Source organism: Cinclus cinclus, chromosome 3 (genome assembly GCF_963662255.1).
Source record: "Cinclus cinclus chromosome 3, bCinCin1.1, whole genome shotgun sequence".
Classification (NCBI taxonomy): Eukaryota; Metazoa; Chordata; class Aves; order Passeriformes; family Cinclidae; genus Cinclus; species Cinclus cinclus.
The window spans coordinates 52777986-52802519 of NC_085048.1; the positions used below are offsets into that span (position 1 = coordinate 52777986).

At 37.0% G+C, this 24534-nt stretch overlaps 1 protein-coding gene across 1 annotated transcript in view; it reads right to left on the minus strand.

Moving 5' to 3' along the window:
- Positions 1-24534, minus strand: part of PTPRK (protein tyrosine phosphatase receptor type K) — a 293433-nt gene that overhangs the window by 235605 nt on the left and 33294 nt on the right. Inside the window, exon 3 of the mRNA XM_062488975.1 lies at positions 14482-14753. Coding sequence (XP_062344959.1) covers positions 14482-14753 — 272 coding nt within the window. The remainder of the gene's footprint in view (positions 1-14481; positions 14754-24534) is intronic.

Here is a 24534-nt window from a genome sequence, read left to right on the forward strand (position 1 = left end):
TGATGCCTCCAGAAAGATCTTTTGCCTTGTACTGATGTCCCAGTTCTAGGAAGCTGCAGCTTAAGTGACAACTTTTCATTGTCCTCCCCACTTTCACCCTCTAATGCTGACTGTTTCAGCAGCTTATGTTCTACATTTGGAGCCTTCTCTGCAATTTACCAGTTTGTCATCAGGTGCAGATTTCTGGAAAAAAAAAAAAAGAAAAAAAAATCCTACATGTATTTTGCATTTATGCCATGGGTTCAGAGACTTCCTTTCCCAAACACAAAGGCTACAAACCAACCTAAAGTAAAGTCAAGCCCCTAAACAGCACTGGAGCAAGCTCCTGTCCTAGTCAGCCCTGAGAAAACAATCTCCTGGACCTTAAATGGAAATACAGCCTTTTGTTTCCCAAAAATCAATAAGGACTGGTTTGCTGAGCACAGCATCGAGTTAGAAGTCCCAGGTAATTTTGTCACAGCCCAGGTTAAACAAACAGAGGTCTCTGCATCAAAAGCAGCACTGTGCTGACCCATAGGCTAAAAGTGTAGAAGCCTTCTGATCCCCAAAGCACTCCCCTGCATCCCCTCCTGCTCTGGCTATGCAACCCTGCCCACTACACCCAGCAGGGAAGCATCACACTCTTCAGCAAACTTAGGCTACTTAGAAGCCTAGAATGCAGAGAGACTTGTTTATTGCTGTGTGGTGTAGTTAGGCTTTGCTTTGCAGAGTTTGCAATTTTTTTGTATGTAATTTATTTATTTTTTTTTTACTGATACAGCATGAACCTGCTCAGAAAAGGAGCTAAATTGCACCAAGAAGGCTGCATTTGCAAAATAACACAATTAACTTCTTTTTTTTTTCATGTGCTATGCTTTGCTCCAATCATGGCCCAAACTGAAGTAGTCTTCCCTCAACATTGTCAGAAAAGATTGTTGAAAAAGTACAAAAATTTGGAATACAATAGTTACCAAGGTGCTTTCTGCAGAGTTTGGGTCTTTCACAGCAGAGAAATTGCTCTTGAATCTCAGCCATACTCAGGACTTGCAGAACCGGTTTTAACTTTACAGTAGACTTGCTGGACTACTCTGGATTTTAAAATGGAGAAACTAGTTTTCCCAATTTAATTAACAGTCTAAGATGGAGATGTTATATCTTGGTTATGACTTTACTTCTGAGTAAAATTATAACCCTCTACATGATTATTAAGAATATCTGTAAAAGAAGAAACTAAGTTTATTGTCTCTGCTACTAATCCTGTCACTTCTTTTTCAGAATAGGACGTAACACTTGCTCAAAATAAAACTCTAACTTGAGAAGTGAAGACAACTGTACTTCAGCAGACTTTGCCATTGCAGATCGGACCACAGCCAACAAAAAAAAAAAAAAGGGGGGGGGGAGAGGAGAAAGAAGAAAAAAAAAATAAAAGGGGAGGGGGCAGGGAGGAGGTGAATTCCAGGGGGAAAAAATGTTTACTCTTACAATTTTGGAGGGGATTGAAAGAAGGGGGTGTGGAGGGGAAAGCCTTTTTAATTTGGGGTGCAGTTCTCTATTCAAATGTGTTGAACCTAACCAAGGGTTCTGTAAAGCTACAGCCAAAGAAAGCTTGTGTCTGATTTAACTGTTTTGTTGTGACAAAATACCCACTTAACACAATTTTCTGTTTCAACACACAATGCCACATTTATCTAACATATGTAAACAAATAATACATTACAATGCATGCCGTGTTCCATTTCAGTAGGATTTCTGAAACAAGACAAACCAAACTGAACTACTTGCATGGCATTTTGAAAAATATTGGTTATGCTACACATTATGCTTTGGACAAATAGTAGTAAATCTACACCCAGAAGTGTAATTCAGATTGAATTCCATGCTACCAAGATAAGTACGTCTGATGTTCCAGCTCTTTTTGGAAAACCAGACAGCTGATGCTAATTTCCATTTCATTGTTCAAATATATGCTGTTAAGACCTCATAATTAAGTGCAGGAACAAAGATAATGCTTTACTTAAAGGCTCATTTTTATCTTTATCAAAACAAAAGTATAAAACCTAAGCACATGCAAACACATGCGTGCTCATATACACACAAATCCCATCACATGTATAATTTTTAGTTAAGAGAAATGTGCCAACCAAACAAATTTCACCTTTGTTCTGATTTCTCTGTTAAGTCACACAATAAAAACTGATCTTCTGGCTATGACAGAAAACATTGTTTAGCAACCTGGAAATGCATTGCAAGCTGCTTGATATTTTAACCTGTATTTAAAAAGCATAACCTTATTTTGAAAACTTACCACAGCTTTCAGTATATCACAAATAGTTTAATGATCTCATTCATATTGGAAATAAATTTGGATCAATGCGAATGGCTTGTCTCTCACCCACAGAAAAAGACCCAGATTGTTTCTCTGCATTTAAGTTTTACATTAAAAAACATTAGAAATATAGCAACAAGAACTTGTCATTCCCTTGGCTAATTATTGTAGAAATGGGGAAGAGTTTGGTTAAGGGTTGGGTTTTATTTTATGGAGGTGTTATTATTCACCATTAATAATTATTGGTTTATTAAAAAACAAACAACAGGGGTTGGGGGGTGGTGTTTATGCTTGTGTGCTCTTTACAAGTACAAGCTTAGCATCAAGGGCAGCACATATTCACCCCATCAAAGGAGAAGGCCAAACAGCATCCTGGAAGTAATTTCACAGCAGGGTAGGACCTGTGGTAGTGCAGAGGGAAGAACACCACCAACTTCCTCAACATCCCTTCCAAGGGCAGAAGCCAGGAAAGCTGAAAAATGGGCAGTGGTGAGGATAAACCAGCATTACAGCCCACTTGCCTGCAGTTGTGGGTGTAGCAAGAGATGAAGCAGGGAACAGAATTTGAGAAATTACCAATGTCCAATTCATCAAAGTTAAACATGGCAATTCAGGTCTATCAGTGGCTGATTTTCTTTTAAACACTAAACCTCTGAAGGAGAGAACCAGTTGCCAGTGCAGATACACAACAAAGCACTTATACTGAATACAAAAAGTAGCACCAAAAAAAACCAGTGGGGGGGCAGGTGGGGGAAGACAGATAATGCATGTTGGAGCTGCTTCTTAATTCATTTACTGGAGGTTTGAAAGCTTACAGTAATCCCTTAAGCATGGTGAGTTAAAAAAAGGGTGAGAAAACAGGGGGTTAATTCATGCGAGAGTGTGTGGACCTGAGCATTTGTGTCTTTAAATTTTCACAAATAAAAAAAGAAAAAAAGCCAGGCTAAACAAAGACGACCTTTCTCCATTCCTGCCTAGAAGACCACAAGGACAGAAGACTTTCATTTTTGAACTGTTTGGGCATTGGGTTAATTTCTTTTTTTCTTGGGGGCATTTTTCATTTCCAGATGAAATCTACTTGTGAAGTGAACCAGTCAACTGCAATACCTGAAGCTAATCTGGTCCAACCAAATCAACTAATGATCAAACCTACCCAAGTTACATGACATGAGCATAATGCACACCCAAAGGGCAGCCACACAGAATAGATAAAAAGTGTCGTACTGCTGAAGTTTGACAGCTGGAAGATGCAGTATCATCATTCATTCCACTCTCCTTGTTTGCTTTGGCTTGCAAGGTGCACTGGAATAGCCCTAAGCAAGCAGATCCTTTAGGTGTCTGCTGTTCTGGTGCCTGCTGCTGAATCTCAAACAACTGCTGTTTCTTCTCCCGCCCACGAATATCAGTGGCAGGATGATATCCCCAGAAACCCATATCTCCACTGAGTTAACAAAGGCCACCAACAGTTGAGTGTTACCCCAAATTCTATAATACTTGATTTCTCTTTCAGTAACTCAACAATGCACTAGGAAGACTGGAATTACAGGACCTGTTAATTTAATTTTTTAAAGGCTTATCATAATAATTTACATTGAGCAAATATACTTTCCTTGCTTGTAAGAGATTTCATTCCTCAAACATCTCTAAACTGCTACTACTAGTTTCAGGTGAAAGTTACCTTCTTCCAACAGACACCGCCTACCAAATAATGCACAACCTGTGACATACGTGGAGAACATAGCAAAGACAGCAAAACTCACAATTATGGGGAAAAAAAAAAAAGCCAAAAAGCAGACTCCAGACAAAAAGGCTAAATTGTGAAATTTCTAAAGGTGAGTCGCTCACAAGCACCAAACAGGCACACACAACCACCCCCAGTAAATATGGTGTTCGTACCACAGTAGGTCAGTAAAGTGCAACAACCCCATTAACACTTCTGCTCTGCATTAGCAGGGATGTCCACACAATCTGTACCTTCCATGAACATGGAAAACATGTCTTTGCTCTGCCTTGCAGTTGGCCAGCACTAGCAGCACTTTTGGGCTTCCATTTGCTGCTGCTTGTTTGTGACGCAAGGAGAGATGCAGTAATCCTGGCACATGCATCAACAAAAGCACAAAGGTTTCCAGCTACAGGACCCATTCCAGCAAATGAATAGTACATGAAAAAGTCTCATGGATGACATAAAAGATGATCCAGAGGACCCCAAGGACACCAAAAACCAAAACAGATAAACCAAAAAAACACCATTAAAAAAAAAAAAAAGAGCAGCTTAGGTTCTACTTTTAGGTAATCAAGGTACTTCACTGAAGGAATCAACTCTAAAAAGTTTTATAACAATTCTTTAAATCTTCTGGGAGCTGCACATAAAGACATAGAAAGAAAATAGTAAAGGAGCTCTATAAATGACTAGGAAGAAGGGGAATAACTCTCTCTCTGAGAGGAAAATAACATATCTGTAAAGACACCAATGCAATTATACCTGGCTTGGAGCCCAGAGAGCTATCTGCCCAACTGTGCCATTGCTCTATCTCCCACAGGGCAATTGCCTGTTTGCAAACTTCCCATCACTATCTTCGGGCCAGAAAATTGTTCTACTTCAGATGGTATTTCAGAACTTCCAGAACAGGGGTATAATTTACTTCACTCTGGTATGAGGGGCAAGGAAGGTGAGAATTAATTTTAAAATGCTTTTTAATATCCTTTGGACAAAGCAGAAAATTCAATACCAGTTTGTTTATTTGTTTAAACACACAGACCTTGTACATTTGATCAGAATGTGATTCTAGTGCAAATAAATTGATACACTCCCCCCATCTTTGAATTTTGATTATTTTCTCCTTCAGAGCAACTATCTTCCAATGTTGTTTTTCCAATGTCACCTCAAACAAACTTCAGAAAAGAAGCACAGGCAGGGTAGAGAGAATTATAAAGATATAAGGTACTTACTTCTCTCTGAGGAGGTCATATCACCAGCCAACATGGGATTCCTATTGCATACTAGTCTAGATGAAGAATACCTTTTGACTTTGCTCCAAGCCTCAGGCTTGTTCACCATTTAGCAGTAGAAAAAGAGAAAATATTTTAAATAAAACCATCAAAACAACCAAAACATTATAGTATGGTGTGCACATACTCAAATAATTCCTCTTAAGCATTTCATCTTGCCCTAAACAATAAAAGTCAGAAAAGGACAAAAGAAAGTTAAGTAGCTGCATAATTGTCAGTATTATTTTTTTTTTTCCAACTGTACTGGTTTTGGCTGGGGTAGAGCTCATTTTTTCATAGTAGCTGGCATGTGGCAGTGTTTTGAATTTGTGCTGGAAACAGTGTTGATAACACAGGGATGTTTTAGTTACTGCTAAGCAGTTCTTGCACAGAGCCAAGGCCTTTTCTGCTTTTCACACCATCCCTCCAGTGAGTAGGCTGAGGGTGCACAGGCTGGGAAGGGGCACAGCCACAACATTGGGCTCTCCACACACACAAGTGACCAAAGGGACACCCCACGCCACATGGCATCACACTCAGCAGATGTAGATGGGAGAAGAAGAAAAAAGAGGGGGACATTCAGACTGGTGCCATTTGTCTTCACAAGTCCTGTTACACGTGATGTGGCCCTGCTTTCCTGGAGATGGCCGAACACCTGCCTGCCCATGGGAAATGGTGAATTAGCTCCTTGTTTTGCTTTACTTGCACTCACAGCTTTTCCTTTACCTATTAATCTGTCTTTAGCTCCGCATACAAGATTTCTTGGTTTTGCCCTTCCAATTCTCTTCCCCATCCCACCAGGGAGGTGGAAGGAAGTGAGAAAGGATGTGTGGGGCTTCAATGCCAGCTGGGGTTATACCACAACAACAAAGAGGCCCTGGGTGTTGGGGGTGGTCAGGGAAAATCCAGACTACTGGCAGCATACAATGCTTCACATCAAAAATTACCAAAAAAAAAAAATATCTTATCAGTATTGAATTGATGAGTTCAGACTTTTAAACTAATAACCCTGACTCTTCAACGCCCATGAATTTGGAGACTGATTGGTTTCCAATTCTGAAGTACAGAGATTTTAGTGAACTTTCTGATAATGACTCAATACTGCGCTATTATATTTTTTCTTTTATTCTCTTTCACTTAGGGGTAGTCTGAAAACCCCTAGCAGAGCACAATTCATTACTCAATCTTTTCAGAACCCATATAATGAAATGAAAGTATTATCAATTTCTGCTTTTTTTAAAACTATCTACTTCAAGCATATATCACTGATTTCTGCCATAATCCTCTTTCATTCATTTCACTTTTCATGTGAATAAAAGAGCCAAGTGGAAGAGTATATCATTGCCAGCTCCTTGATAGTGTGATATTTGCAATTTTTCTTAGAAAGGAATAGGATCATGCAGAAGCTGATAAAAATATGACAAAAATCGGAGCTTCTTATGTAACAAGTAATTATGCTTTTCAACTATGGACTAAAATCCTAAAAAAGAAAAATCTTGACAAAAGGAACCATATCCAGAACTTCTTTATTTATATATCATGATTTAAGTCAATCTTGCATTTTTGTAAAAAAAAAAAAAATTAATCAGGTGCTCCAAGATGGCTGATTAGCAATACTGTGTTTTCCACTTCACTGCCTGATAGTGCTTGCAGTATGACAGGGAGGAGAATGCTACAGGCTTTTCATAATCTTGGTAATCAAGGTTAAAACAAAATTTGCATACCACCTTGCAGATGCAAGGAAAGTTTCCTGGAAGAGCACTGAGGCTAAAGTCACATATATCTCCCCAGAAATTAAGCACCAGCTAAAAATACTGCATATTTATCTCAAAGTAAGTCCTCACAAGTTTACAGCCAGTAGCATTCCACTTAAGATTTTTAAGTAATTATTAAGGTAATTCATAAAAGAGATTCATATGGCATACTAATCTCCAAATCTTTCACTGCCTTGGAAAACACCAAGCATCTACTAAATTGTCATCACTACACCCTGAAGATAATCACTATTTTGCAGGGAACAGTGGAAAAAAGGTCAAAATCTTCACCACCCTCGCTGGCACTGCATTATTTGATGGGAAGAGATTTGAAGAGTTTTGTATGTAGAGCCCATTTATAATTCCTTACAATACTTCAGTACTTCAATTTTAATATTTCTACTCTCCTTTAAGTTCAGATTATACACATAGCATAGGAAACCCAGAGCACAGTAGAACAAAATATTCACAAGCTGCAATATAACAAAGAAAAGCAGTGGAAAAAACAACACTGAAAATTTTAAACAAAGGAAAAGGGAAGGAGTAAACTGCTGACATTTTTTTTTTTCAGAATACAAACTCTTTAGCTTCAAAATTCTGTGAATTGAGTTTTTCTGTAGGACTAAACAGAGCAACAGAAATGATTGCTCAGATTCTATAGTTCTATAGCTGGTAAAAACCAAAGGCATCCAAAGTCATTTCTTCAACACCCATGCAGGAATGGATTTCTAGGTGTTTTGTGGAGGCAGAACCATCTCTGCTTGCAATGGTGAAGTACAGCTTGAATCACTGCCTTAGACACAGCTGACACATTTTACCTAATTAACAATAATTTCTGCTATTTTTAATTGTAAAAATTCATTGATACTGATTTATCATCTTAGCCCTTTTTTAATCCAGCAGACCCTGGAATAAATTAGGTCTCATCAAAATAGACTAATAAAAGTCAAACCCACCAAGCTAGGAAAGTTATTTTATCTCTTAATATTAAAAAAGATTTTAAAATCCCTTGAAGGCAATTTTAACATTCTTAAATAATAATAATAAAAAAAAAAGGTGGTGGGCAGGAGTACACAGTACAATAGGTGGGGGAGAGGCAAACTGCATATATCATGATTATTTACCTGCTTTCCCACCACCATCATTCTCTTATCCCTCAGGAAGCTCCTGTGCCCATACATGAGCTAACCCTGGAAGGAAAGAAAGCATGTCGTGGCTGGCCTGCAGAACATCCCCTACTGAAACAATGCCACAGACCTGAACTAACAGCCAAAGCCTGCTTGCTGTCTCTAAGAAGAAATAAAGAGTTTCCAAGAAGTCTCCAATAATTGTGATGTTACTGAAAACCTAGATGCTGGCACTTCAGCTGTGATGAGGCTTGTTTGGGCAACGCTCACTTTCACTCCCTGCACTATGGTTTCCCAGTTTGAATACTGGAACAAGTCAGTATTTGTACTAGTCCTTTGAGAGCTGTGAGTGCTTTGTGATCTGCAGAACTAAATTATTAAAATGGTTCTGGTAATCACTCTACTGGAAATTACATGGTTTTTGTCCTCACCAAATCAATAAATATGTTGGAAGAAATGAGAGAGAAATGTGACAGATATGCTTGCACACATTCATGTTTATCCTAGCAGCTAAAAAAGCTGGTGTTTTGTTTGTACTAGCAAGGCTTGGAAAAGCAATAAGAAAGTTCATTATTTTAAAAGTCTTTCTCTAACTAACTCTTCAATTAACTGTATAAAGAAGAAAGCTTCTGATTAAGTGCTGCCTAGCAAGTAATAGTCAGGAGAACACTTAGGGGTTTTGAAAGTGTTTCTGATGAGAAAGCAACATCATTCCTCTTTGGAGATATTTTCAAACATTAGAGATAGCAGTAAGTAGTGAGGCAGTTAGATGTGCTTTTTTCTGGTGAAAACTATGAAGGAAAGAAGAAAGACAAAGGAAACAAATGTATAAGCCATGTTATTGTGCAGTAATGAACTAGAAACAAAATAGCTTATTGACAGTCACCTTAAATTCTTAAAAACCACAAAGCATTCTCAATGGAATTATTCCTCAAAAAGAAGTGCTAAAGAACTATGCAACCACACAAGGAGCATTTCAGTGACTTATATACTACCTGCAAACACAAGCTGCTCCAAGTTTAACAGAAAAAAAAAAAAGCTCTCAGTTTGTTAAAGAATAGCTTAGATTTCTTTAATTATACAGCTAACCCATCTTTTACTAACACATTTTAAGAAAAAAAAAATATATCTCTGCTAGAATGAAATACCAACCACCCATCCGAAAAAATTCTAATTCATACTTGATTTCTGAGAATCCTTAGAAACTTCAAGAATTTAAAAGGCTTAATTTTAAATTTCAATTTTAAAAAGTCTAAAATATTATGCTACTCCAAGTGAGATTGAAAGGAAATGGTAAGGGGAAAAGAGCCAAGAGAAATGGTTGTAGGAGTGGTAGCGGCAGACAAAGTTAGCTCTTATTTCTACAGTCAGAAAAAAAACTTATACAAAATATGACCAAACTGGTTTAAATAACCACAGAATAAATAAATAAATAAATAAATAAATAAATAAATAAATAACATTTAGGAATCCAGAAAAAAAGTTAAGCACACATCCATTTCGGGGGTGGAGTCAGCTGGGTGTCCACGACAGCTGTTTCCATCAGGCACATTCATGGGTCTGAAGCCTGCAGTGTGACCAACTTCCATTCACTTTTTTCACTCTGGTTTACCCAACAGACCAAAAAGGTTCCTAATTCTTGAGTTGGAAGATTATTCCCTTTCAAATTAGTGAGGGCTTTGCAAAACTCTCTCACATTCCTCTAAACTGAGTCTTTTCCCAGGCCAGATAACTCAGCCTGCTTCAGCACTGCCTCTCACACACACTTACAGACTGCTCTCCTCTGCCCCTGAACTCCTCCTCATGCTGAGATTTCTGTCAGACAATTTTCACTGTCTTGCGACTGAACATCCAAGGCTTATACAGAGAGTTGTAACATTAACTGGTTGGCTGCTCATCAGTGTTGATCAAATTTTTCAGGTAAAGCACTTTCCACATTACATTCTTACCTAACTAGTCAAAAAAAAAAAAACTTACAGTAGCTCCAATTTTTATTTATAAAGTGTGTTTTTGTATCATTATCAGTAATTTTCAGTATTCTAAAATACATTAAATAAGGGCCCATGAAAATATCAGTCCTTTTGAGTGTTGCTGATTTTTTTTTTTTGTACTTTCTTGATGTTAGATAGTATTTCAAGGGTAAAATCCATATATAAAAAAGGACATTCGCCATATAAGTAGGAATTTGATGTTTGGGAGGCTGGGTTTCTTCTAAAGTTAGCCTATAACTCAGTTCTACACAGCTCACACAGGTACTTTCCATTTCATTTGTGGCTTTCCTTCCTGAGCTGTATCAAATGACTAAATCACATCTAGCCCCGTCTTCCCAAATTTTTTCTACATGCAGCTTGTTTAGTGTCTCACATGTCTACGAGTTCAAAATAGTGATCTCCTATCCAAAAAGGCAACAAATTCTCATATTTCACATGAAATCTGTTTCCTACCTTATGTGGCATATGGCCCAACTGTACACACCATTACTCAATCTTCAATCTACCATCCTCCTGTTATACTTCTATTACAGTTTCAAGACCTTTCAAGATCATAAAGAGAAGTAATTATCCAAGATCTTCAAGCAATTTAAACTTTTGCAAATCCTATAAATCATCAGTATTATAATAAAGATCAAATTAATGATCCAAATCAGGAATTACAATTCAGCAAGAAAATTATTTGGCTTTCCATAGTTTTCCTGCAGTATTTCTGAACAGATAAAAGACCATTTGCTCAGTACAGTTCAATATTTTTACTCTGGCAGCTATACTTTCAGGTGCAACATCACTGGTATGAAGCCTGTATCCCAGCCAGCACATTTGCTAAACTACTGAGCACCATTAGTGTATAATGAATTTTTAAAGAAACATAAAGAAACCAAGTGATTAGTGTTTTACAAGTTTGAAATTTATGGTTGCAAGTCAAAAGTTTATTTACCAGTTTCTAATATAAACCTCAGATACCTAATATAAGACCAAAACTAAAACTGAAAAGCCTATGGTTCATATTACAGTGGATCTCATATGTGAGTGAGCACAGATGTAATCCTGTGGAAGCAAAACAAATCTGCTGAGGGTGAGACCATACAAATATGGACTAACAAGGACTTTTAGGAGATAGTGTTCAAAAAAAAAAAAATCAAACCAACCACAAACAAATGAAATCAAACTAAAAAGCAATTACATAGGTACATAGGTAGCAAGGGAAGTAGAAAAATGACTGTGACAGAGGCAGAAAAGAGGATAACAGCACTCAGATAACCCCTACTGTGTGAAGCAGGAAAGAACTTGTGGAAATTAACAGAAGCATTAGACAAAACAATTCATCCAGACAGGAATAAACATCTCAACTAAAATAAATTAATTACCGTAATAACCAACAAAGAAAACAACGACACAAAACTCCTAGTCACTTGCAAAGTTTAAACAACAAAAATCCCAAAATATTTTTCCTTTGATGCAAACTTGACACAGGTCAAAGGTAGCATATTCCCAACAGAGTGATAAAAATTCCAGAACTAACAAGTACCAAAATCAAATCAACCTTGACCCCAAGGGATTCTCTAATCAAACCCTTTTCTTCAAGAGTTCATCCGCATGTTAAACAAGCAGAGCAGTGGTTGCAGATGCCTTGCTAGCAGGAGACAGATGGTATCATTACAGGACTTCTGAAACTCCCCAAGTGCAAAATGTGACAACTGAAGAATTACAGCCCTCAGGCATGGAGAAACCCCCAGGAACAGTCCTAACATGGAATTAACATCAGAATTCCTTGTCATATATACTGTAGACACTAGAAGCTTAAATCATTGCAGAAAAAAAATGCTATCACGAATACAGAAAGACACCACTTAGGTTCTTAAACTCAAAGCTCTTGAGCCACATGTATGCTCAAGGCTGGAAGTCTATTCTGGGGGAGGTGCAACTATGAGTTTCTCCTGTTCCTGAACTCCCTCCTACAAGCTTCCACTGCTATCTGCCAGCACAGACAGGGTACAAAACTAGATAAAAGTTTTATCCAGTAAAGCTATTATAATAAACTGTACTACGTTTTGAAAAGTAAAGAAAATAAGTATATAAATAATTGCCCAGCAGAATGCAGTTAAAGAAAGTTATGGAAATTCATTATTTAAAATATATATTCCTGTGAGTAAAAGGAAGTGTTAAATCCATCAACAAATGCATAAACTGGATTTATATTTACATGTCACTACTAGAGTGACATGTAAAAACACTCTGCTAGTTTTGGACAGGAAGCAGTAATGTTTCAACAGAGCACAGCAGAGTACAGAAATGCTGTTTAGGAGCTAATAGCCAAGTTGCAACACTCTGTTATTACAATTTACTTGGCAATGCTGCTAACCTCCAAGTCACCCCATGAGACTTCCTTAGAGTGTACCTGTGCTGTTCAGCCCCTGATAATCTCTACTCTCCTCCTTCACTTAAAAGTGAAGGAAATGGCAGTGAAGTTGACCTCATTGTAACAAAGTACATGCAAACAACTGTGCTCAGCAGTGATCTTTAGCAGTCACCTTGCTTGTACAGGCAAGGATCCAATTCCCAGGTTAGTAAAGAACCACTTCCATCTTGTTATAGAAACCAGCGCTTATTTTCCTCAGCACTACAAAACTACAGGGAAGAAAACCAAACTAAAAACAAACAAAAAACAAATCTACCAAGAGCAATGTTGAACCTGAACCGTGAGAGCTAAAACAACCAAAACCACAAATACACCAACCCTATTTGTGCAAACAAGCAGTTGTGCATAGATAGCATGCAGATTTCCCCTCCTATTCTAAAAGTAGCTGTGCAAGTTGGCCACAAATCACAGAAGGTTGCATTAGCAGTCCTCCAGTTCTAATCCAACCTTATGCTTAATTTAAACATAAACGGGGCTCCACCTGATTTCAATATTCTGTTGCACGACCAAGCAAGGGAAGGAATGAATTTAAGCAGAGTCTATGGAGAGATAATGTGAAGGTTATAACGTAAGTGAAAAATGCCCGCGTTGCTAAGATAAGGCCCCAGCCACCAATCTCATTGTCAAGCCTGGCCATCTGTCAGCAGAAACCTGATTTACTGCATATAATGCTGCTATACTTGATCACTACCGTTTTGTTATAAAAGCCTCCTGAGGTTTGTTTAAGGACACCAAATGGTACTTCCTAGCAACATGAAAAGGGTTAATAAAGCACCTCCTCAGAAGCCAAGCTTTTTTGGAACCAGGCTTCAGAACATTAAATCAAATTTTACCCAGTTTCAATGCCACTGGTAGGTGAAATTTCCCATAAAAATAAAAAAGTTAAAACCAGTGAAACAAAACTCAAAAAACCCCCACAAAATGATAGTAAATTACATACTTTTCACCATATATGTAAGGCTGTTTACATTGAAGCTTGTTTATGGTTGTTATTTTGATGGTGGGGAAGTGCAACAAACTTTAGATAAGGGCACTTTTAAGATATGCTCCTACAATACCATTATTCAACAAAACCTTAAAAAACAGCCACTTTCCTTTGTTTAATAAGTACTCTGGATATCCAAACTGTTTGCAAGAGCACTAACGATGAATATTTAGATAGGGGTCTGTAAGCACATTAACACCTCATGGTGTAACAATTCAGGTGAGCTCATGTAATCTAACTCTTCCCACTCCTACAGGCCAGAACAAAAATGCCCATGTATAAGAGTCATCCTTCACACCAAATACCCACTGAGTAAAACAGCTGCAGGTACCTTCTCAGGTTAATCAAACAAATCAAATAACAGCATTTAGAAATAACAAAACAAATTTTTCTCTCCAAACAACAGGCCTATGCTGCAGGTGGTTTTGTCCCATAGCAAGCAAACAGGAAAAAAACACATCCTGAACAGCTGCTCATTAGGTGAGCACCATTTTACCTGCACAGCAAATGAAGCAAATGTCATGTGGAAAAAAACACAGTTTACGGTCATGTAATTAGCTACGGTAACACAGGCATACACAAAAGAGGAAGGAAGACAAGTACAAATTACAGTTGCACAGGCAATTTATTTCCAGGAGTTTATAATTTTTGATGTTCCTGGACTACTTTAACCTTAGCATTTCTTTTAACAAGGCTTTATTCCAGCTAATTTTTTTTCCTATTATACAATAACAGATAACTTTGGACAATCACCTGCTATTAAAAAAAATATCCATTCCCATACAATTATGTATGCTGAATGGAATACTTCACCTGAGGACACAGAGAATACTCCATTAAAAGAGATCAAAACAACACAAAGTGTATTCATGAATATTATAAAGTGGTTTGAATTTATTGCAAGTTTACCTGATACTCATTAGGCCAGAAAGTGCTGACAGCCAACTCTGCTCGAAGCCAGTCTTTGCCAGTGGAGCCAGTGACATTCCAGATGGGATTAGCCAGTGGTCCTTTGTTCACCCTAACGAGGATGTTCAAAGTCCCTGGGTTTCCTCCATTCTTGCTGTACAGAAGGTAGCTGAAATCGATGCAGTGAGTATCGTTTTCTTTCATTGTTGGAAGCTGAAGTCGAGTCTTTTCCCCAGGGTCGTGGTCTGATGAAATCACTATCATATATGATCCTAAGAAAATGGGAAGTGGGAAAGGGGGGGTGAAAAAAAGTGAGAGTAAGGAAAAAGATAAATACTAAGAAACCGATGGTTCACTGTGAAAAGGATGAAATACATAGTTTTTTTTTATCCCAAAAACCTCAAAATTCAAATGGTATGAAATCCAGCAAGCTATTAAATGACTAGACACATGACTGAAGCAGTACCTAAGAAGATATCTCATATCTCTGAGGGCCTTACTAGATGCCTCCATCTACAAAATTTTCTCTCTCTTGTTTTAGGATCAGGTACTTGGAAATGGGACCACGGATGACAAAAAAAAATAACAAGAGGCAGAGGACCATCACTGTTCTGAGGTCACTGAGGCCAAAATTCTCTTAACTTGCTCAGCAGATTTTCTGAAAACTAAACAAAAATAAGGTCCACATTCCTCAATGAAGCTTTATCACACCCTTTTAGACCCAAAATAGAGGCAGGCTTGAATTTGAGATATATTAGCAATGGAAATAGCTGACTTAGGACACCAAGCCAAACTGCTTTGGAAAAGTTTTGTTTGCTGCTCTGTTTGCCAATAGATTTAAGGAGATAAGAGAAGTTTCTACAGCTAGAAGTGTGTCCATCTTGTAAATATGCATTTCAAATATACACAAGACAAAACAGGCTGTGCCTGTCTAGCTACAAAGGCAGAAAGTGGAAATTATAGGTTTCAACATGTTATACAGGCAGTGATAATGAATGAGCCTGTTCCTGCTGTCCTTCAGAATGGATGGTAAAGAGAGGCTGCCATGAAACCTAGCCCAGAGCTGATCCATTTCTTCAAGAGTGATAACTCCAGACCAGGTGACTGAAGCCCACAGAAGAAAGCCTGCTAGAGAGGGTGTGCCAGGCTGAACCTTCCAACCAAGTGAGAAAATCCAACTCAACATATGATCTGGATCAGTGCTACAGGATAGTTTCCTAACTAAATTTACCTACCCATCTGTTTAATGATTCCAGAATCCTCCTGTTGACAGATTTTCCTTTTACATTTTAATTTACTTTTTTACTAAAGGTCATCACAGTAAAAAGCCTTTTTTGTGAGGAAAGTCCAGGTAAAATCCATCAAAAATAGAGAAAAAAAAATTAATCTAAACTTAAAAAAAAAAAAAAAAGGATTTGTGAACATTTGCCCAAATGAGTAGTCTCACAGAAGTCCTGGGAGTATGTACATGAATATTGGTGAAAAATACTTCTATGAAGTATATTCATATAAATTATTATAATTTTGGACATCAAATTTTATCTTTTGATTTTTAGACAGCAAGGAAATAGCATGTTCTAGTATGTCCTAAACCGTTGTGTTAGGCATTCTGAAAATTGTTCACAAGCTGTTGCTCAGAAAAAGATGAAAATTTATGTACATGGATTAAATCATCTGTGTGAGATGCTAATTTACTAGCCTGTAAAGCAAGTCTGTGCTAAAACACTTAGGAAAAAAAAAAAAGATAAATAAATACTACAGAATGAAAGCTGTTCTTAATAAAGCACAGTGCATTGAAATCTATATTTTTAGTAGTCATCTTTAAAGGCGGGTTTAAAGAAAACTACTATAATGTAACATAAGCAACCAGTTCATTTTAGAATTATATACAGAATCCATTATTTATTTTTATATTGAAGAATTTGGTAACATAGTAATTCCTGTTTATTTCTTCATCATTAATAGCCATTTATAAAAACACAAAAGAATCTTATTCTACTATTTAGGTTTGCTGTTGCTTTAAGTCTTTAAATATTATCATCTAGCATAGTTGATGACTGCCTGAGAAATTGTTTGTAAACCACATCCATTGGTGTGAAATTTTTATGCCCCTTGACTGTAGAATAAACTTAATAAAATGCTTGCTTATAATCTCCATTTTACTAATACTTATGTTCCTGTAAGTATTTAAAGTAATAAGACTTTCAAAAGTTTTGCTACTAAATACCATGCATGTGGCAGGGTGAGGCTGTACATCAACAATTGGGTTTTTTTTTCCTTCCACAAAATGTTGGAAAACTGAAAAATTTCAGCTAAAAATTACAGACTGCTTCCCACACTGATAGCACTAATTTTCTATGGACATCTTTGCCTTTGTTACTTCATCTTGCAAATATTTTTTAGCAATACACAAAAAGCAACTCAGTCTTTCCTACCAGAAAAAAAAGAAATTGCTCCTAATATTTCTAAAGCTAAGATACAGAAGAAGATAAACCCTCCAACATTTTCTGAAAGTGAATTGGGAAGGGGTGAGGGTGGAGAGGGGGCATGGCAGGCAAAAAGGGATGAAGAAACAGAATATAACAATCAAATTTTGCAGACTTTTTACAATGTTTCTCTCAACTTCTCTCAAGATAAAACCACTGGAAGGAAAATAAAATCAAACTCAAATTACAACAAATAAACTTGAAGTGTTTAAAGATCTTGTTTCTATAGGGAATCGACTATAGCATTTGGAAGCTTCAACACGCATTTTTAACATATCAACATATTTTATACTACTCCACTTTCTCAACCTCATTTTTCATCATTTAAAAATACTTAGCAGTGAATTTCCACACATCTATCTACATGTTAGTCCTACAGCACTTCATGAAATGTTCCAGACAGCATTCATAGCCCATTTATCACAAAGCCAAAGCATCTGTTCAGCATCTTGGAAACTACTTCCTTTCTCCTCCATTTTTTAAACTTAAGCAGCTGTACTCCACAAATGTACAGAACCCTGCTCCCTCCTCAGTCATCTACCTACTCCAAGAAAATCAGAAGCCAATGACACAGAAAACTACACAGCAAAATTATATCTTTGGAAAACATACAAAATACTTTCTTACACCTTTCATAAGAAAGTCATTCTTTACTTTTAAAGAAATACAACAGGATTGAAAGACTTAGGAGTTTTTCCCCATTTATATACATTTGCAATACCTTAATATTTGTTATTAATAGTTATATAATTGCAAAATCTTCATAGTATCTTAAGATATTATTTGACTTGGCAGAAATGCAAAGTATAAACAAGGGAACTGCTCACAATCTCATTAGTTCCCAAGATTACCTAACTGTTTGAGATTTTCGGTGAGAGGTTAAGAGCAAGTGTTGCAGCTAACTGTTCATAGTGGTGTTCCAGGCTGGAGCAGGGACACAGGGTGAGGAGGAAGGAGCAGCAGACATTAAGTGTGATGGATTGACTGCAGCCCCCAGTTCTCATTCCCCTGTGCTGGGATGGAAATTTGGTTAATTCTTCCCCAAGATGAATCTGTTTTATCTGTGACAGTAACTGGTGATTTACAAATTAAGTGAAGTCTTTGTCTCAACTCATGAGCTTGCCCACACTACTTTCCCCCTTGTACTGCTGAGGAAAGGACCAAAAAAAAGGCAGGGTGAGGGGCTGGCCAAGGTCAACACACCACACTTGTCAGAAAGGTAAAGAGCAGCAGTTAGTGCTAGCTAACACCAGTACTAAGTGTTTTATTAAATCCCAGTAGAGCCAGGCTCCATTATTTTTTTTCCCATTGTTACTGGCCTAACAAGGTCAGGCACAAGCAGATGCAAAACACTGTACACGCCCACTTCCCTTGAAAACTAGGAACAAAAGACACACTAATCTGTGTTCTGTTTCCACTGAGATTTAACAAGAAAGAAGTTAATTGCAAGTGAGTTACTCCATTAAAACCCAAAATGATAAAAAAGAAAATATTAAATTAAATTATTTAAAAACAACAACAAAAGAAAAAAAAACACCAAATCAATGTATTTGGGGCAATGGAGAAAAAATTAACATGAAAGAACAGAAGTTCATTTTTTCTTCTTACAAGACAGAAATGGTGAATTTCATCTTTGGATGATGCTGCAAAGAAATGAAAGAAGAAAAGTATCCAGAGTCATCATTTGTGCCTGGACCAAGATCCATTGCTCTTAAATATTCCTTTTACTCCCTATTTTTCACCATGCTCCAGCATGTTGTCTTTAGTTACTCCGGCAGATAGTGCAGTTAAAAAATGCACACAATGTCAGCAACATTTTTCTTTAATTTTTTTCTTGTAGTTTGACAGTGATGCTGTTTCATTTTCCATTCAGTAATTCCCAGAAGAATCTTCTCCATTATTGCGAATTTGCAACCTTTGAAATTCATAAATACGTACTCTTTCCCCAAGTATCTTATTTTTTCCTACTTGAACGTAGTTTAGATTTCTCCAAATCAAACTCCATCCTCTCATTTAGCTTTTCTTCTCTGAAGTTCTTTCTATCTATTTGCCAGTTAATAGCTTCTAATGTTATTCCTGATGTAAAAGGTCAATCCAATTCTCTCCTACACAAAACAGAAACATCAGACTATGAAACACCTAAATGGCACTACCTCCTAAGCTTTGACCAAGTTCATGCAAACAGTTCAGCTTTAGGACCAGTCTTTCAGGAAGATTTTGATGCCTACTTGGCAATTAATTTACAAACTCACTAAAAGGCATGTACACAGCCATGGAATAAGAGCTACTAGACTTTCCCTGAGCCATGTTACTAAACATAGCTGTGTATACCTCATAGTTTTCACTGCCTTTTATTTATTTTGATAGCATTAAACTTGATGTCCCAGTTCAGCGGTGAGGACAGATAATTTCAGAATAAATGAATTCCTCAACAAATTAATTGTGAAAAGTCTTAGGTTTTATCCCCCTACTGAAAACCAAGCTCTCTTATCACCTAGCAGTTAATAAAAGCTAAGAAATCTTGCTATGATTTTTTTTTAAAGTAGTCCTTATATAAAATAAAATGTGCCCACTGTCAGGTATCAATGTGACAGAGCAGTTTCCCGATCAAATTATTTTCTCTCACTTACTTGCTTCCTAAAAAATGGGTTTGTATTTGAAGTGTGAAACTTGTAATTTTCAGCAGGCTGGTCTTTAGCTCTTGCACATCCTCTTTCCTCCAAAGAAGAACTATCAAACCATCTCCATTTTGGGGACATACTGTGGTAGTTTCTCTGTCTGTGAATGGCACTGTCAATTCCACAGAGTGGGGGATCCAGGCACTTATGTTCCTCATCCTAAAGCTTGAGACTGTGTGACCTTTTTATCTTTTAATAATGACTGTGTAACATAGTCCCTTATGTTTTGGGGAACATTTAGGAGAGACTGAAGGCAAAGAAAAGACACTGAAATAGAGAAATAGGATTGCAACTGGAAGTGGACTGAAAAGTTCAGAAGCATCTATATTAATTCACAGAAAACTTATATTTCACAGGCAGTAGTATTTATGCCTATTCTGTTCTTCAGAGAATGTCTTCCCCCTGACAGTGTGAGAGAGCCCTTTACTTGCATGTCTGTAATTTACAAGGGAAAATGAAGGCTAATTATAAAAATCAAAAACTCTTGAATTTTTCTTATTGCAGGAAGGATATTGTTTTCAAAATAAAAAAAACAAACAAACAAAAAACAAACAATCAAACAAACAAAAAAAGCCTATGAATACATTAAATACACTCCAGGTAAACCTCCATGTGCTTGGGTTTAATAAAACCTCAAACCATTACAGCCTTTTCATCCTCTTTTGCTCTCCATTACCCAACATACAGTAAAGGTCTGCAAACGTAGGACAGAAAAAAAGCAGAAAAAAATACCCCAAAGAAATCATGAATTAAAACTAGAGACACGGTTAGAGATTTTCATTTTAGCGCCCTGCACCATCAGTTAAGGATACTCCTCCAGGAGTGCCTCTAGAGAAAAATGTTACTTTGTAACACTATAATCATACTTAAGATCCAGCATTTGATACACACGTAAATTTTTGATACAGTTATAGCCTGATATCACCTGTTTCCAATCTAAGAAATTTTAAAATAATGTTATTGGTGTAAACAATACCAGATTTCTCCAAAATTTCCTTAGATGGCTACAATTCAGAGGTATCTTTCCACTTACTTCACTTGTTTACAGTATCATTCCCTACACAAGACTCAAATTGTTGAAGGCTTGTTTCAAGTTCTTTACAGACTGTCAAAGTGAAAGCGGGGGTGAATCAGGATCATGAATTATAACTTCATTGCCTAGCTCAGTTCCAAGGCACCAAAACTCGAATGCAAGCCAAGATAAGACACTGAGTTTACTACAGAGATTAAAAATAAAAATAGAAATATACAATACAGACTGGGAAAATGCAAATGTTTTGGGGGGTTTCCTACTTCCAATATAAAATGAGAATTATATAAAGAACCAATGCAAAGCACGTTATTAAGCTACACCGTAAAAATAAAAGCAGAGCACTCAGTTTGAACAGAAACTTGGCCTCATGGACTGCAAGAGCTCATCAGTTCACCAATTTCACCCCGACACTGGAATTTCACATGAGGAGAAACGGGGTCCTGCCCTCCAGGCTGTACTGTTGATGCCAAAAGCCCGGCTCTACAGCAAGGTCATGAAACTGGGATTCCCCCATTAACCACACCCACGGAGGTCAAGCAACAGGGACACAGCCTGACATCACTGATTCCGGCAAGGCAATGGGCAGTGGAACACTTTATCAGTATTTACAACTATGATACTACTGGCTTGATACTAGCATCTCTCATGACTCCTTCAATTCCATGAGAACAGGAAAATGTTTGCAATTAAAGGGAGAATGAGAAAAGAAAAAAAAAAAAAACAAAACAAACAAAAAAAAACCTCTGTTTCAAAGGCATGCAGTATTTGCGACAAAATTCACGATGAACTTTTGACTACAATTTGTTCTGTGGGCTGGAGATAGCGACAAATATTTTGTTGTTCTCCATACTAACATTTTAGAAATTAATAAATATGAAAAATATACACTCTGGAAATGTTGGAATTCATAGTTTTCTCATACACAACACCAAAATCCTGTGGACTTGTTTATACTGATACATAGAAAATAAACCATGATGACATACCAGTTTCTGAGGTATGGTAATCTTCTCTCCCTTTTTTCACAGGGTGGACCTTTAGCTAATACACTCACAACTTCATTGCATGAAAAACAGGTGCAGAAAAGAGTTTAAATCCATTTTTCTTTTTGCCATTCCTGTTAGCTGCTCTGATATTACTTGACTGGATAAGGTGAGCAGCAACGCACAGACATCTGCCTCTGTTAGCTTTGTTCCACCCATTTTTGTGACAGATCCTCCAGGATGAAAAACCAGCAGTGGCCATTCTGTATCCACCCACCAGTCTAGGATGCCACTGTATCACCAACGCTGCTGAATGTTCAGCATTTAGATGTTTCAGATGCTGATAAAAGAGCCATACTTTACTGGGGATGTTACAAGAGATGGGGATCAAATTATCTATTTCTGTGGAGTATTATTTACTTGGATAGAAATTACAGTGAAATATTAAAATATTTAGAGTATTCTAGGGCAGACAGTCTTATAGAAGACGTGAGTAGAGAGTACTTGTTTAAGTTTTTGGTGTGCTGCTGTGTGTTTGCTGCACTGCATGAAAACAAGTTCACAGATAATTCACAAATGTCAGCCAAGGTGACCCAAAAACTCACAGCCATTGAAATTCACAGGACTTTTAGTCCTACCCCATGCTCTCCTCCATCTATGTTCATTGGACTCTTGCAAAGCACCACATAAATCCCATAAAAAAGCAGCCAGAACTCCTATACCTTCCTCTTAAGAGAGGAAAGGAGACAGAAAAGTTTGATTTCTTGCTAGCTGAGGGAAATGAACTGACTCCTGGAAAAGTTCAACAAGAATCAGACCCAAATCAAGATAAGCCAGGAATCTGAAGACAAGTGAAATTTGCCCCATTAAAAAAAAAAAAAAAACATAGTTACAAGTAACTTCTTTCAATGATACTGAAAGTATTTAGAGAAAGGCAGATCAAAATGTATCTTTATAAAACTATTTTTTTTTGTTGCCAGCTAAAAAATACTCAGCAAACAGTCTAGGCTTTTTCCCCCTCCTAAGTACTAAGTGGCATTTAGATTTTAACTGAATGGGAAAATGTATATTTTGAATGTGCATTCATACTCAGAGTGTCTTTAACACACTAGTCATTCTTCCAAAAGCAACAATATTAAAAGTGCCTTGAGAAGGTATTACTCCTATCAGCTTAAAACACTGAAACTGAAAACAGAAATAAAACTGGTCACTCCCTGGATAAGAATGTGAGAGAAGAAAATAAGAATTAACAATCTGCTGAGAATACTACTCCCAAGCATCACCAATAGTCAAATAAACGCTCCTTACCACATGTAACAGCAGACTACAACTGCCATTACAGAACTTTCAGAAGAGGAAATTCGATGTCCTCTATTCTTTATAGTAGTCTTAAAAATTATTTAAATCATGGGAAGTTCATAAAATATTTTCACTGGGTTTTTAGGGTTTTCTTGGTAACAGGAAAAATATTAATGCCTTTCATTTCAATCACTTTTTCTTGGCACCAAAGAGCAATATTTCCTGTTATGAAATAATTTTTTCTCAGATTATTGCTTTATGCAACAGTGGCCAGAAGACTCTGTTCTTTCCAGGCTTTGCTACTTTTACAGGTGTAGGATGGACACTTAAGGAGTTGTATATTCCTTGATTAAATGCACAACATGAGTTAAGAACCAACTGCCAAGAAGGATTACCACTGACAGGAATTTTAAAAAATAATATAAAAAATTATTTAAATAGTGGAAATAATATTCACCCTATGCAATCAGACGACAGATTTGTTTGGTGTTCTCCAAACTATCATCTGACCTCCCCTCAGAAGTACATACCTCACTTTGGAGTGACTCACACTCCAACTGAATATAACCGTAAGCCAAGCCTTTGTCAATACGACAGCAGTACTCTCTAGTAAGCCCAAGTACTTGCTTAAGGAAAAGAAAACTGGAAACCTTGAAATTTATTAAGGAAGTCTTCAATCTGTCTTCCAGACCATCAACACATGGTTATGCATAATTGTAAAATAAAGTCTTGAGCAATTTAATAAGTGTGGTGCATTGACACTGAATGCCCCATAAAGAGCTGAATATGACATAGATGGGAAGGAAGAGGCTTAAAAATTAATCATATACAGAAAACTTCTGAAATAATTTTTATTTTCCAATTACTGGTGGTAATGTTGATCTCACAAGTACAAGCAGTCCTATTATTATTTTAATAAATAATTTAACATCGAGAGAGAACAGTCAAAATCCATGAATCATACATATGCAAAAAACGCACTGACGAATGCACTACCCAAGAGTATGGGGATTCATGCACTATATTAAAACTAGATTAAAAACCCTAAATCCACATTGCACACCAGAAAGAATCCATACAGACAATAAAAATTACAAAAAAAATGACAAAAACCCCAAGCCAAAACATGGTTAAAACATTTGTCTTGAAATCTAGGAAGGCTTACAAAACACATTAAAACCTTAAGTTCAGAAATTAGAATTCCTTGCTCTCCAAGATGCCAGAGCTTGCAGTTAAAACAAAGGTTTATGGTGTGTGACAACTCTCCTCGCGCTTCACATCTTGCTAACAGCCCTCTGCTCCACAGACATCAACTACTCTTCTCTCTCAAACACTTCAACTGATTAGCATTAAGACATTACACCCAGAGTAAAGGCTGTAATGCGCACGTAGCTGGATGCCTGCTGCATCTCCATCAGCCATGATGGAGCCTAGGATATCTGAGAGGTCATTGTAGTTTCCATTCAAATTCATTGTTTTAAAACAAATGGATAAATAAGCTCTCCTTATAAAACCCTTGCTTCCCAAGTTATATTAGCATCTCAACTAGTTTTACACTCTAGTACACGCTGTCT